The sequence below is a fragment of the Heterodontus francisci genome, unplaced genomic scaffold (assembly GCF_036365525.1).
Source record: "Heterodontus francisci isolate sHetFra1 unplaced genomic scaffold, sHetFra1.hap1 HAP1_SCAFFOLD_1499, whole genome shotgun sequence".
NCBI classification, from domain to species: Eukaryota; Metazoa; Chordata; class Chondrichthyes; order Heterodontiformes; family Heterodontidae; genus Heterodontus; species Heterodontus francisci.
The window spans coordinates 1-16,369 of NW_027141997.1; the positions used below are offsets into that span (position 1 = coordinate 1).

A 16,369-nucleotide genomic window follows, 5' to 3' on the forward strand; every position below is an offset into this window, starting at 1 on the left:
TGGGAGCGAGGGGCGGGGGAGGGGGGAGCGAGGGGCGGGGGAGGGGGGAGCGAGGGGCGGGGGAGGGGGGAGCGAGGGGCGGGGAGGGGGGAGCGAGGGGCGGGGGAGGGGGGAGCGAGGGGGGAGCGAGGGGGAGCGAGGGGAGCGAGGGGGGAGCGAGGGGGGAGCGAGGGGCGGGGGAGGGGGAGCGAGGGGCGGGGAGGGGGGAGCGAGGGGCGGGGAGGGGGGAGCGAGGGGCGGGGAGGGGGAGCGAGGGCGGGGAGGGGGCGAGAGGGGCGGGGGAGGGGGGAGCGAGGGGCGGGGGAGGGGGGGAGCGAGGGGCGGGGAGGGGGGAGCGAGGGGCGGGGGAGGGGGGAGCGAGGGGCGGGGGGAGGGGGGGAGCGAGGGGCGGGGGAGGGGGGGAGCGAGGGGCGGGGGAGGGGGGGAGCGAGGGGCGGGGGAGGGGGGGAGCGAGGGGCGGGGTGGAGGGGGGGGAGCGAGGGGGCGGGGAGGGGGGGATGCGAGGGGCGGGGGAGGGGGGGGAGCGAGGGGCGGGGAGGGGGGGAGCGAGGGCGGGGGAGGGGGGGAGCGAGGGGCGGGGGAGGGGGGGGGAGCGAGGGGCGGGGGAGGGGGGGAGCGAGGGGCGGGGGAGGGGGGGGAGCGAGGGGCGGGGGAGGGGGGGGAGCGAGGGGCGTGGGGAGGGGGGGGAGCGAGGGCGGGGGAGGGGGGAGCGAGGGGCGGGGGAGGGGGGGAGCGAGGGGCGGGGGAGGGGGGGAGCGAGGGGCGGGGGAGGGGGGGAGCGAGGGGCGGGGGGAGGGGGGGAGCGAGGGCGGGGGAGGGGGGGAGCGAGGGGCGGGGGAGGGGGGGGAGCGAGGGGCGGGGGAGGGGGGGAGCGAGGGGCGGGGAGGGGGGGAGCGAGGGGCGGGGAGGGGGGGAGCGAGGGGCGGGGAGGGGGGAGCGAGGGGCGGGGGGAGGGGGGAGCGAGGGGCGGGGAGGGGGGAGCGAGGGCGGGGGAGGGGGAGCGAGGGGCGGGGGAGGGGGAGCGAGGGGCGGGGAGGGGGGAGCGAGGGGCGGGGGAGGGGGGAGCGAGGGGCGGGGGAGGGGGGAGCGAGGGCGGGGAGGGGGGAGCGAGGGCGGGGGAGGGGGGGAGCGAGGGGCGGGGGGGGAGCGAGGGGCGGGGGGAGGGGGGGGAGCGAGGGGCGGGGGAGGGGGGAGCGAGGGCGGGGGAGGGGGAGGGAGCGAGGGGCGGGGGAGGGGGGAGCGAGGGGCGGGGGGAGGGGGGGAGCGAGGGGCGGGGGAGGGGGGAGCGAGGGGCGGGGGAGGGGGGGAGCGAGGGGCGGGGGAGGGGGGAGGGCGGAGGGGCGGGGGGAGGGGGGGGGAGCGAGGGGCGGGGGAGGGGGGGGAGCGAGGGGCAGGGGAGGGGGGGAGCGAGGGGCAGGGGAGGGGGGAGCGAGGGGCAGGGGAGGGGGGGAGCGAGGGGCGGGGGAGGGGGGGAGCGAGGGGCGGGGGAGGGGGGGAGCGAGGGGCGGGGGAGGGGGGGAGCGAGGGGCGGGGGAGGGGGGGGAGCGAGGGGCGGGGGAGGGGGGGGAGCGAGGGGCGGGGGAGGGGGGGAGCGAGGGCGGGGGAGGGGGGGAGCGAGGGGCAGGGGAGGGGGGCTGACATTACCTGATAATGACACACTGGTTCTCCCCATCGATGATCATGTTGCGATACATGTTGTCAGCCAGAGCGGTAGACATGAGGCGGGTTTTCATACTGAGCCTGAGGACAAACACACGACCCCGTGATGGAACATTCCCCGAAAAAACACAAACCGCAAACCAGATGGCAGGGACCGCCGGGCGAAGGCCTGGGGTCGCAGGTCACTCACAGCCCCCCGTGAAAGCCCAACTGGCATCCTCCGGGAAGAGAATCTGCCCCCTCAACGCTCGCTCCGGCCTTCAGTTAATGTGGAGGGACTGGGAGAAGCTGGGATTGTTCTCCTTAGAGCAGAGAAGGTTAAGGGGAGATTTAATCGGGGCGTTCAAAATCAGGAAGGGTTTTGATGGAGTAAATAAGGAGAAACTGTTCCCAGTGGCAGGAGGGTCGGTAACCAGAGGGACACAGATTGAAGATAATTGGTAAAAGACCCAGAGGGGGAGAGGAGGAGAATTTTTTTTTAATGCAGTGAGTTGTTGTGATCTGGAACGCGCTGCCTGAAAGGGCGGTGGAAGCAGATTCAATAGTAACTTTCAAAGGGGAATTGGATAAATACTGGAAGGGGAAAAACATGCAGGGATCTGGGGGGGGAAAAGAGCGGGAGGGGGGAGTGGGACTAATTGGATAGCTGTTTCAAAGAGCCAGCACAGGCACAATGGGCTGAATGGCCTTTTTCTGTGCTGCGTTACACTCTATTTCCATTTCTACGCCTGTTTCTCAATTGGAAATCCTGGATCACACTCCCCGCGCCTCATTATTTTTCTTGCTTTAATTGGAGGGGGGGGTGCTGGTGGAGTGGGGGGGGGGGGTGGGGGTGGGGTGGGGGGGGGGGGTGGGGTGGGGGAAGTGTCCCAACGTTAAACAGGAGGGAGTGCACAAGGCTTCCAAACCTCGCAAGGCCTATTGGGGGAAAAGGACAGGACTGGTCAAATATTTACCAGGGGCCTGGCTACTCCTGTTCAATAGGCAAGATGGCCTTCCCCAGGAAGTGACATCAGCCAGGACTTGACGCCGTTCAGGGTTCCAGCTCCTGATCACGATCGAAAGTCCTTCGAATTAGAGAACGATACGGCACAACAGAGTCGATTCAGCCCATGTTTCCACTTGTGGGGGGGAGACCAGAACTAGGGGGCCATCAATATAAGACAGTCACTGATAAATCCAATGGGGAATTCAGGAGAAACCTCTTTCCCCCAGAGAGTGGTGAGAATGTGGAACTCGCTACCACAGGGAGTGGTTGAGGGGGAATAGCAGAGATATGTTTAAGGGGGAAGCTGGATAAACACATGAGGGAGAAAGGAATAGAAGGATATGGGGATGGGGGGAGATGAAGAGTTGGGGTGGGAGGAGGCTCGAGTGGAGCAGAGACACCAGCACGGAGCGGATGGGGGAGGGTGGGGACTCCTGCTTCCCAGAAGACTCGCCTTTCGCGAGAGTCGGACAGGTGCTCGAGGATTAAGTTACGGACAGGTGAAAAAAAGCGGGACCGAGCACGACTGTTCGACTCAGGGAGCCGGCACAGACACGATGGGCTGCCTGTCCGGGTGATTCTACGAACCCAGCTTCCGGCCCTGTCCGCAAAGTTTGAAAAGTCTTGCATCTCCATCGCGCCTTTCCCGGGCTCGGGGCATGGTGGACGGGTTTTCCACACGTGGCTACCCATCAGGAGAGAGGAAACGCGGCAGCCGATTTGTGCACAGCAAGCTCCCACAAACAGCGATGCGATACACCGCCAGATTGCCTGTCGGAGGCCTCTGCTGAGGACGACGTGTGGGCCCCAGGATACCAGGGAGAATCACATCGTCTCAATCATGAAAATAAAAATAAGCACTTCAGTTGGGGGAGGGGGTTTACACACGGGACTTACCGCCCCTTGGTACAGTTCAACTTCCCGATCAGTGAAATACGGCATCTGTTTGAAAGGGTTGACCGAGATGAGCACGGGGCCAATGTATGTCTGTATTTCAGAGATTAAAGAACAAACAAGAGGATTCGGATATCCCTGTATGAGGATTGCCTTCCGCACTGAGCTGTCTCCACCAGTACTGTACCCCAGTGTTATACAGTGACAGACCTGTCCCCACCAGTACTGTATCCCAGTGTTAGACAGTGACAGACCTGTCCCCACCAGTACTGTACCCCAGTGTTAGACAGTGACAGACCTGTCCCCACCAGTACTGTACCCCAGTGTTATACAGTGACAGACCTGTCCCCACCAGTACTGTACCCCAGTGTTATACAGTGACAGAACTGTCTCCACCAGTACTGTACCCCAGTGTTATAAAGTGACAGACCTGTCCCCACCAGTACTGTACCCCAGTGTTCAACACTGACAGACCTGGCCCCACCAGTACTGTACCCCAGTGTTATACACTGACAGACCTGTCCCCACCAGTACTGTACCCCAGTGTTATACAGCGACAGACCTGTCTCCACCAGTATTGTACCCCAGTGTTATACAGTGACAGACCTGTCCTCACCAATACTGTACCCCAGTGTTATACAGTGACAGACCTGTCTCCACCAGTACTGTACCCCAGTGTTCAACACTGACAGACCTGTCCCCACCAGTACTGTATCCCAGTGTTATACACTGACAGACCTGTCCCCACCAGTACTGTACCCCAGTGTTATACAGTGACAGACCTGTCTCCACCAGTACTGTACCCCAGTGTTATACAGTGACAGACCTGTCCCCAACAGTACTGTACCCCAGTGTTCAACACTGACAGACCTGGCCCCACCAGTACTGTACCCCAGTGTTATACACTGACAGACCTGTCCCCACCAGTAGTGTACCCCAGTGTTATACAGTGACAGACCCGTCCCCACCAGTACTGTACCCCAGTGTTATACAGTGACAGACCTGTCCTCACCAGTACTGTACCCAGTGTTATACAGTGACACACCTGTCCTCACCAATACTGTACCCCAGTGTTATACAGTGACAGACCTGTCTCCACCAGTACTGTACCCCAGTGTTATACAGTGACACACCTGTCCTCACCAATACTGTACCCCAGTGTTATACAGTGACAGACCTGTCTCCACCAATACTGTACCCCAGTGTTATACAGTGACAGACCTGTCCCCACCAGTACTGTACCCCAGTGTTCAACACTGACAGACCTGGCCCCACCAGTACTGTACCCCAGTGTTATACAATGACAGACCTGTCCCCACCAGTACTGTACCCCAGTGTTATACAGTGACACACCTGTCCTCACCAATACTGTACCCCAGTGTTATACAGTGACAGACCTGTCTCCACCAGTACTGTACCCCAGTGTTATACAGTGACACACCTGTCCTCACCAATACTGTACCCCAGTGTTATACAGTGACAGACCTGTCTCCACCAATACTGTACCCCAGTGTTATACAGTGACAGACCTGTCCCCACCAGTACTGTACCCCAGTGTTCAACACTGACAGACCTGTCCCCACCAGTAGTGTACCCCAGTGTTATACACTGACAGACCTGTTCCCACCAGTACTGTACCCCAGTGTTATACACTGACAGACCTGTCCCCACCAGTAGTGTACCCCAGTGTTATACAGTGACAGACCCGTCCCCACCAGTACTGTACCCCAGTGTTATACAGTGACAGACCTGTCCCCACCAGTACAGTACCCCAGTGTTATCCAGTGACAGACCCGTCCCCACCAGTACTGTACCCCAGTGTTATACAGTGACAGACCTGTCCCCACCAGGACTGTACCCCAGTGTTATTCCCTGATAGACCTGTCCCAACCAGTACTGTACCCCAGTGTTATACACTGACAGACCTGTCCCCACCAGTACTGTACCCCAGTGTTATACAGTGACAGACCTGTCCCCACCAGTACCATACCCCAGTGTTATACAGTGACAGACCTGTCCCCACCAGTACCGTACCCCAGTGTTCAACACTGACAGACCTGTCCCCACCAGTACCGTACCCCAGTGTTCAACACTGACAGACCTGTCTCCACCAGTACTGTACCCCAGTGTTATACAGTGACAGACCTGTCCCCATCAGTACTGTACCCCAGTGTTATACAGTGACAGACCTGTCCCCATCAGTACTGTACCCAAGTGTTATACAGTGACAGACCCGTCCCCACCAGTACTGTACCCCAGTGTTATACAGTGACAGACCTGTCCCCACCAGTACCATACCCCAGTGTTATACAGTGACAGACCTGTCCCCACCAGTACCGTACCCCAGTGTTCAACACTGACAGACCTGTCCCCACCAGTACCGTACCCCAGTGTTCAACACTGACAGACCTGCCTCCACCAGTACTGTACCCCAGTGTTATACAGTGACAGACCTGTCACAATCAGTGCAGTACCCCAATGTTCAACACTGACAGACCTGTCCCCACCAGTACTGCACCCCAGTGTTATACAGTGACAGACCTGTCCCCATCAGTACTATACCACAGTGTTATACAGCGACAGACCTGTCCCCACCAGTACTGTACCCCAGTATTGTACGGTGACAAACCTGTCCCCGCCAGTACTGTACCCCAGTGTTAAACAGCGACAGACCTGTCCCGCCAGTGTTGTACCCCAGACTTATACAGCGACAGACCCGTCCCCACCAGTACTGTACCCCAGTGTTAGACAGCGACGGAACTGTCCCCACCAGTACTGTTCCCCAGTGTTCTAGCGACAGACCTGTCCCCACCAGTACTGTACCCCAGTGTTACACAGTGACAGACCTGTCCCCACCAGTACTGTACCCCAGTGCTCTCCAGCGACAGACCTGTCCCCACCAGTACTGAACCCCAGTGCTACACAGTGACAGACCTGTCCCCACCAGTACTGTTCCCCAGTGTTCTGGCAACAGACCTGTCCCCACCAGTACTGTACCCCAGTGTTCTCCAGCGACAGACCTTTCCCCACCAGTACTGTAGCCCAGTGTTATACAGTGACAGACCTGCCCCAACCAGTACTGTACCCCAGTGCACGACGGTGACAGACCTGTCTCCACCAATACTGTACCTCAGTGTTATCCAGTGACAAACCAGTCCCCGCCAGTACTGTACCCCAGTGTTCAACACTGACAGACCTGGCCCCACCAGTACTGTACCCCAGTGTTGAACACTGACAGACCTGGCCCCACCAGTACTGTACCCCAGTGTTATTCCCTGACAGACCTGTCCCCACCAGTACTGTACCCCAGTGTAATACAGCGACAGACCTGTCCCCCACCAGTACTGTACCCCAGTGTTATACACTGACAGACCTGTCCCCACCAGTACTGTACCCCAGTGTTATACACTGACAGACCTGTCCCCCACCAGTACTGTACCCCAGTGTTATATTCTGACAGACCTGTCCCCACCAGTACTGTACCCCAGTGTTCAACACTGACAGACCTGTCCCCCACCAGTACTGTACCCCAGTGTTATATTCTGACAGACCTGTCCCCACCAGTACTGTACCCCAGTGTTATACACTGACAGACCTGTCCCCCACCAGTACTGTACCCCAGTGTTATTCAGTGACAGACCTGTCCCCACCAGTACTGTACCCCAGTGTTATATTCTGACAGACCTGTCCCCACCAGTACTGTACCCCAGTGTTATACACTGACAGACCTGTCTCCACCAGTACTGTACCCCAGTGTTAAACAGCGACAGACCTGTCCCGCCAGTGTTGTACCCCAGACTTATACAGCGACAGACCCGTCCCCACCAGTACTGTACCCCAGTGTTAGACAGCGACGGAACTGTCCCCACCAGTACTGTTCCCCAGTGTTCTAGCGACAGACCTGTCCCCACCAGTACTGTACCCCAGTGTTACACAGTGACAGACCTGTCCCCACCAGTACTGTACCCCAGTGCTCTCCAGCGACAGACCTGTCCCCACCAGTACTGAACCCCAGTGCTACACAGTGACAGACCTGTCCCCACCAGTACTGTTCCCCAGTGTTCTGGCAACAGACCTGTCCCCACCAGTACTGTACCCCAGTGTTCTCCAGCGACAGACCTTTCCCCACCAGTACTGTAGCCCAGTGTTATACAGTGACAGACCTGCCCCAACCAGTACTGTACCCCAGTGCACGACGGTGACAGACCTGTCCCCACCAATACTGTACCCCAGTGTTATCCAGTGACAAACCAGTCCCCGCCAGTACTGTACCCCAGTGTTCAACACTGACAGACCTGGCCCCACCAGTACTGTACCCCAGTGTTGAACACTGACAGACCTGGCCCCACCAGTACTGTACCCCAGTGTTATTCCCTGACAGACCTGTCCCCACCAGTACTGTACCCCAGTGTAATACAGCGACAGACCTGTCCCCCACCAGTACTGTACCCCAGTGTTATACACTGACAGACCTGTCCCCACCAGTACTGTACCCCAGTGTTATACACTGACAGACCTGTCCCCCACCAGTACTGTACCCCAGTGTTATATTCTGACAGACCTGTCCCCACCAGTACTGTACCCCAGTGTTCAACACTGACAGACCTGTCCCCACCAGTACTGTACCCCAGTGTTATACACTGACAGACCTGTCCCCCACCAGTACTGTACCCCAGTGTTATTCAGTGACAGACCTGTCCCCACCAGTACTGTACCCCAGTGTTATACACTGACAGACCTGTCTCCACCAGTACTGTACCCCAGTGTTATACACTGACAGACCTGTCCCCCACCAGTACTGTACCCCAGTGTTATATTCTGACAGACCTGTCCCCACCAGTACTGTACCCCAGTGTTATACACTGACAGACCTGTCTCCACCAGTACTGTACCCCAGTGTTATACAGTGACAGACCTGTCCCCACCAGTACTGTACCCCAGTGTTATACAGTGACAGACCCGTCCCCCACCAGTACAGTACCCCAGTGTTCAACACTGACAGACCTGGCCCCACCAGTACTGTACCCCAGTGTTACACAGTGACAGACCTGTCCCCACCAGTACTGTATCCCAGTGTTATACAGTGACAGACCTGTCCCCACCAGTACTGTACCCCAGTGTTATACAGTGACAGACCCGTCCCCCACCAGTACAGTACCCCAGTGTTCAACACTGACAGACCTGGCCCCACCAGTACTGTACCCCAGTGTTATACAGTGACAGACCTGGCCCCACCAGTACTGTACCCCAGTGTTATTCCCTGACAGACCTGTCCCCACCAGTACTGTACCCCAGTGTAATACAGCGACAGACCTGTCCCCACCAGTACTGTACCCCAGTGTTATACACTGACAGACCTGTCCCCCACCAGTACTGTACCCCAGTGTTATATTCTGACAGACCTGTCCCCACCAGTACTGTACCCCAGTGTTCAACACTGACAGACCTGTCCCCACCAGTACAGTACCCCAGTGTTATACAGCGACAGACCTGTCCCCCACCAGTACTGTACCCCAGTGTTAAACAGTGACAGACCTGTCCCCACCAGTACTGTACCCCAGTGTTATACACTGACAGACCTGTCCCCACCAGTACTGTACCACAGTGTTATACACTGACAGACCTGTCCCCACCAGTACTGTACCCCAGTGTTATACACTGACAGACCTGTCCCCACCAGTACAGTACCCCAGTGTTATCCAGTGACAGACCTGTCCCCACCAGTAGTGTACCCCAATGTTATACACTGACAGACCTGTCCCCACCAGTACAGTACCCCAGTGTTATCCAGTGACAGACCTGTCCCCACCAGTTCTGTACCCCAGTGTTATACAGCGACAGACCTGTTCCCACCAGTGCTGTACCCCAGTGTTATACACTGACAGACCTGTCTCCACCAGTACTGTACCCCAGTGTTATACAGTGACAGACCTGTCCCCACCAGTAGTGTACCCCAGTGTTATACAGTGACAGACCTGTCCCCACCAGGACTGTACCCCAGTGTTATTCCCTGATAGACCTGTCCCAACCAGTACTGTACCCCAGTGTTATACACTGACAGACCTGTCCCCACCAGTACTGTACCCCAGTGTTATACAGTGACAGACCTGTCCCCACCAGTACTGTACATCAGTGTTATACAGTGACAGACCTGTCCCCACCAGTACTGTACCCCAGTGTTATACACTGACAGACCTGTCCCCACCAGTACTGTACCAGTGTTATACAGTGACAGACCTGTCCCCACCAGTACTGTACCAGTGTTATACAGTGACAGACCTGTCCCCACCAGTACAGTACCCCAGTGTTATACAGTGACAGACCTGTCCCCACCAGTACTGTACCCCAGTGTTATAGTGACAGGCCTGTCCCCACCAGTACTGTACCAGTGTTATACAGTGACAGACCTGTCCCCACCAGTACTGTACCCCAGTGTTATACACTGACAGACCTGTCTCCACCAGTACTGTACTCCAGTGTTATACAGTGACAGACCTGTCTCCACCAGTACTGTACCCCAGTGTTATACAGCGACAGACCTGTCCCCACCAGTACTGTACCCCAGTATTGTACGGTGACAAACCTGTCCCCGCCAGTACTGTACCCCAGTGTTAAACAGCGACAGACCTGTCCCGCCAGTGTTGTACCCCAGACTTATACAGCGACAGACCCGTCCCCACCAGTACTGTACCCCAGTGTTATACAGCGACGGAACTGTCCCCACCAGTACTGTTCCCCAGTGTTCTAGCAACAGACCAGTCCCCACCAGTACTGTACCCCAGTGTTACACAGTCACAGACCTGTCCCCACCAGTACTGGACCCCAGTGTTCTAGCGACAGACCTGTCCCCACCAGTACTGAACCCCAGTGCTACACAGTGACAGACCTGTCCCCACCAGTACTGTTCCCCAGTGTTCTGGCAACAGACCTGTCCCCACCAGTACTGTTCCCCAGTGTTCTCCAGCGACAGACCTGTCCCCACCAGTACTGTAGCCCAGTGTTATACAGTGACAGACCTGCCCCAACCAGTACTGTACCCCAGTGCACGACAGTGACAGACCTGTCCCCACCAATACTGTACCCCAGTGTTATCCAGTGACAAACCAGTCCCCGCCAGTACTGTACCCCAGTGTTCAACACTGACAGACCTGGCCCCACCAGTACTGTACCCCAGTGTTATACAGTGACAGACCTGGCCCCACCAGTACTGTACCCCAGTGTTGAACACTGACAGACCTGGCCCCACCAGTACTGTATCCCAGTGTTATTCCCTGACAGACCTGTCCCCACCAGTACTGTACCCCAGTGTAATACAGCGACAGACCTGTCCCCCACCAGTACTGTACCCCAGTGTTATACACTGACAGACCTGTCCCCACCAGTACTGTACCCCAGTGTTATACACTGACAGACCTGTCCCCCACCAGTACTGTACCCCAGTGTTATATTCTGACAGACCTGTCCCCACCAGTACTGTACCCCAGTGTTCAACACTGACAGACCTGTCCCCACCAGTACTGTACCCCAGTGTTATACACTGACAGACCTGTCCCCCACCAGTACTGTACCCCAGTGTTATTCAGTGACAGACCTGTCCCCACCAGTACTGTACCCCAGTGTTCTCCACTGACAGACCTGACCCCACCAGTACTGTACCCCAGTGTTATACACTGACAGACCTGTCCCCACCAGTACTGTACCCCAGTGTTATACACTGACAGACCTGTCCCCACTAGTACAGTACCCCAGTGTTATACAGCGACAGACCTGTCCCCACCAGTACTGTACCCCAGTGTTATACAGTGACAGACCTGTCCCCACCAGTACTGTACCCCAGTGTTATACACTGACAGACCTGTCCCCACCAGTACTGTACCCCAGTGTTATACACTGACAGACCTGTCCCCACCAGTACAGTACCCCAGTGTTATCCAGTGACAGACCTGTCCCCACCAGTAGTGTACCCCAGTGTTATACAGTGACAGACCTGTCCCCACCAGGACTGTACCCCAGTGTTATTCCCTGATAGACCTGTCCCAACCAGTACTGTACCCCAGTGTTATACACTGACAGACCTGTCCCCACCAGTACTGTACCCCAGTGTTATACAGTGACAGAACTGTCCCCACCAGTACCATACCCCAGTGTTATACAGTGACAGACCTGTCCCCACCAGTACCGTACCCCAGTGTTATACAGTGACAGACCTGTCCCCATCAGTACTGTACCCCAGTGTTATACAGTGACAGACCTGTCCCAATCAGTGCAGTACCCCAATGTTCAACACTGACAGACCTGTCCCCACCAGTACTGTACCCCAGTATTGTACGGTGACAAACCTGTCCCCGCCAGTACTGTACCCCAGTGTTAAACAGCGACAGACCCGTCCCCACCAGTACTGTACCCCAGTGTTATACAGTGACAGAACTGTCCCCACCAGTACCATACCCCAGTGTTATACAGTGACAGACCTGTCCCCACCAGTACCGTACCCCAGTGTTATACAGTGACAGACCTGTCCCCACCAGTACTGTACCCCAGTGTGATACAGTGACAGACCTGTCTCCACCAGTACTGCACCCCAGTGTTATACAGCGACAGACCTGTCCCCACCAGTACTGTACCCCAGTATTGTACGGTGACAAACCTGTCCCCGCCAGTACTGTACCCCAGTGTTAAACAGCGACAGACCCGTCCCCACCAGTACTGTACCCCAGTGTTATACAGCGACGGAACTGTCCCCACCAGTACTGTTCCCCAGTGTGCTAGCGACAGACCTGTCCCCACCAGTACTGTACCCCAGTGTTACACAGTGACAGACCTGTCCCCACCAGTACTGGACCCCAGTGTTCTAGCGACAGACCTGTCCCCACCAGTACTGTACCCCAGTGATCTCCAGCGACAGACCTGTCCCCACCAGTACTGAACCCCAGTGCTACACAGTGACAGACCTGTCCCCACCAGTACTGTACCCCAGTGTTACACAGTGACAGACCTGTCCCCACCAGTACTGGACCCCAATGTTCTTGCGACAGACCTGTCCCCACCAGTACTGTACCCCAGTGCTCTCCAGCGACAGACCTGTCCCCACCAGTACTGAACCCCAGTGCTACACAGTGACAGACCTGTCCCCACCAGTACTGTTCCCCAGTGTTCTGGCAACAGACCTGTCCCCACCAGTACTGTACCCCAGTGTTCTCCAGCGACAGACCTGTCCCCACCAGTACTGTAGCCCAGTGTTATACAGTGACAGACCTGCCCCAACCAGTACTGTACCCCAGTGCACGACAGTGACAGACCTGTCCCCACCAATACTGTACCCCAGTGTTATCCAGTGACAAACCAGTCCCCGCCAGTACTGTACCCCAGTGTTATACAGTGACAAACCAGTCCCCGCCAGTACTGTACCCAGTGCTACACAGCGACAGACCCATCCCCAACAGTACTGTTCCCGTGTTATACAAAGACAGACCGATCCACACCAGTACTATATCCCAGTGTTATACAGTGACAGACCTGTCCCCACCAGTACTGTATCCCAGTGTTGTATAGCGACAGACCTGTCCCCACCAGTCCTGTACCCCAGTATTGTACGGCGACAGACCTGTCCCCGCCAGTACTGTACCCCAATGTTATACAGTGACAGACCTGTTGCCGCCAGTACTCTACCCCAGTTTTGTACGGTGACAGATCTGTCCCCACCAGCATTGTACCCCAGTATTATACAGTGACAGACCAGTCCCCGCCAGTACTGTACCCCAGTGTTATACAGTGACAGACCAGTCCCCGCCAGTACTGTACCCCAGTGTTATACAGTGACAGACCAGTCCCCGCCAGTACTGTACCCCAGTGTTATACAGCGACAGACATGTCCCCACCAGTACTGTACCCCAGTGTTATACAGTGACAGACCTGTCCCCACCAGCACTGTACCCCAGTGTTCAACACTGACAGACCTGTCCCCACCAGTACTGTACCCCAGTGTTATTCAGTGACAGACCTGTCCCCACCAGTACTGTACCCCAGTGTTATACACTGACAGACCTGACCCCACCAGTACTGCACCCCAGTGTTATACACTGACAGACCTGTCCCCACTCGTACAGTACCCCAGTGTTATACAGCGACAGACCTGTCCCCACCAGTACTGTACCCCAGTGTTATACACTGACAGACCTGTCCCCACCAGTACTGTACCCCAGTGTTATTCACTGACAGACCTGTCCCCACCAGTACAGTACCCCAGTGTTATACAGTGACAGACCTGTCCCCACCAGTACTGTACCCCAGTGTTATACACTGACAGACCTGTCCCCACCAGTACTGTACCCCAGTGTTATACACTGACAGACCTGTCCCCACCAGTACAGTACCCCAGTGTTATCCAGTGACAGACCTGTCCCCACCAGTAGTGTACCCCAGTGTTATACACTGACAGACCTGTCCCCACCAGTACAGTACCCCAGTGTTATACAGTGACAGACCTGTCCCCACCAGTACTGTACCCCAGTGTTATACACTGACAGACCTGTCCCCACCAGTACAGTACCCCAGTGTTATACACTGACAGACCTGTCCCCACCAGTACAGTACCCCAGTGTTATACAGTGACAGACCTGTCCCCACCAGTACTGTACCCCAGTGTTATACACTGACAGACCTGTCCCCACCAGTACTGTACCCCAGTGTTATACACTGACAGACCTGTCCCCACCAGTACAGTACCCCAGTGTTATCCAGTGACAGACCTGTCCCCACCAGGACTGTACCCCAGTGTTATTCCCTGACAGACCTGTCCCCACCAGTACAGTACCCCAGTGTTATACAGTGACAGACCTGTCCCCACCAGTACTGTACCCCAGTGTTATACACTGACAGACCTGTCCCCACCAGTACTGTACCCCAGTGTTATACACTGACAGACCTGTCCCCACCAGTACTGTACCCCAGTGTTATACACTGACAGACCTGTCCCCACCAGTACTGTACCCCAGTGTAAGACAGTGACAGACCTGTCCCCACCAGTACTGTACCAGTGTTATACAGTGACAGACCTGTCCCCACCAGTACTGTACCCCAGTGTTATACAGTGACAGACCTGTCCCCACCAGTACAGTACCCCAGTGTTATACAGTGACAGACCTGTCCCCACCAGTACTGTACCCCAGTGTTATACAGTGACAGACCTGTCCCCACCAGTACCGTACCCCAGTGTTCAACACTGACAGACCTGTCTCCACCAGTACTGTACTCCAGTGTTATACAGTGACAGACCTGTCTCCACCAGTACTGTACCCCAGTGTTATACAGTGACAGACCTGTCCCAATCAGTGCAGTACCCCAATGTTCAACACTGACAGACCTGTCTCCACCAGTACTGTACCCCAGTGTTATACAGCGACAGACCTGTCCCCACCAGTACTGTACCCCAGTATTGTACGGTGACAAACCTGTCCCCGCCAGTACTGTACCCCAGTGTTCTGGCAACAGACCTGTCCCGCCAGTGTTGTACCCCAGACTTATACAGCGACAGACCCGTCCCCACCAGTACTGTACCCCAGTGTTATACAGCGACGGAACTGTCCCCACCAGTACTGTTCCCCAGTGTTCTAGCGACAGACCTGTCCCCACCAGTACTGTACCCCAGTGTTACACAGTGACAGACCTGTCCCCACCAGTACTGGACCCCAGTGTTCTAGCGACAGACCTGTCCCCACCAGTACTGTACCCCAGTGCTCTCCAGCGACAGACCTGTCCCCACCAGTACTGAACCCCAGTGCTACACAGTGACAGACCTGTCCCCACCAGTACTGTACCCCAGTGTTACACAGTGACAGACCTGTCCCCACCAGTACTGGACCCCAGTGTTCTAGCGACAGACCTGTCCCCACCAGTACTGTACCCCAGTGCTCTCCAGCGACAGACCTGTCCCCACCAGTACTGAACCCCAGTGCTACACAGTGACAGACCTGTCCCCACGAGTACTGTTCCCCAGTGTTCTGGCAACAGACCTGTCCCCACCAGTACTGTACCCCAGTGTTCTCCAGCGACAGACCTGTCCCCACCAGTACTGTAGCCCAGTGTTATACAGTGACAGACCTGCCCCAACCAGTACTGTACCCCAGTGCACGACAGTGACAGACCTGTCCCCACCAATACTGTACCCCAGTGTTATCCAGTGACAAACCAGTCCCCGCCAGTACTGTACCCCAGTGTTATACAGTGACAAACCAGTCCCCGCCAGTACTGTACCCAGTGCAACACAGCGACAGACCCATCCCCAACAGTACTGTTCCCGTGTTATACAAAGACAGACCGATCCACACCAGTACTATATCCCAGTGTTATACAGTGACAGACCTGTCCCCACCAGTCCTGTATCCCAGTGTTGTATAGCGACAGACCTGTCCCCACCAGTCCTGTACCCCAGTATTGTACGGAGACAGACCTGTCCCCGCCAGTACTGTACCCCAATGTTATACAGTGACAGACCTGTTGCCGCCAGTACTGTACCCCAGTTTTGTACGGTGACAGATCTGTCCCCACCAGCATTGTACCCCAGTATTATACAGTGACAGACCAGTCCCCGCCAGTACTGTACCCCAGTGTTATACAGTGACAGACCAGTCCCCGCCAGTACTGTACCCGTGTTATACAGCGACAGACATGTCCCCACCAGTACTGTACCCCAGTGTTATACAGTGACAGACCTGTCCCCACCAGCACTGTACCCCAGTGTTATACAGCGACAGACCTGTCCCCACCAGTACTGTACCCCAGTGTGATACAGCGACAGACCTGCCCACACCAGTACTGTACCCCAGTGTT

At 56.8% G+C, this 16,369-nt stretch overlaps 1 protein-coding gene across 1 annotated transcript in view; it reads right to left on the minus strand.

The window, feature by feature from the left end:
- Window positions 1-1,650: 1,650 nt before the first annotated feature.
- Window positions 1,651-16,369, minus strand: part of LOC137365842 (unconventional myosin-If-like) — a 70,593-nt gene continuing 55,874 nt past the window's right edge. Inside the window, exons 3-4 of the mRNA XM_068028082.1 lie at window positions 3,545-3,634; window positions 1,651-1,740 (exon numbers count right to left, since the gene is read on the minus strand). Of these exons, the coding sequence (XP_067884183.1) occupies window positions 1,699-1,740; window positions 3,545-3,634 (132 nt within the window). The 3' untranslated portion in view covers window positions 1,651-1,698. The remainder of the gene's footprint in view (window positions 1,741-3,544; window positions 3,635-16,369) is intronic.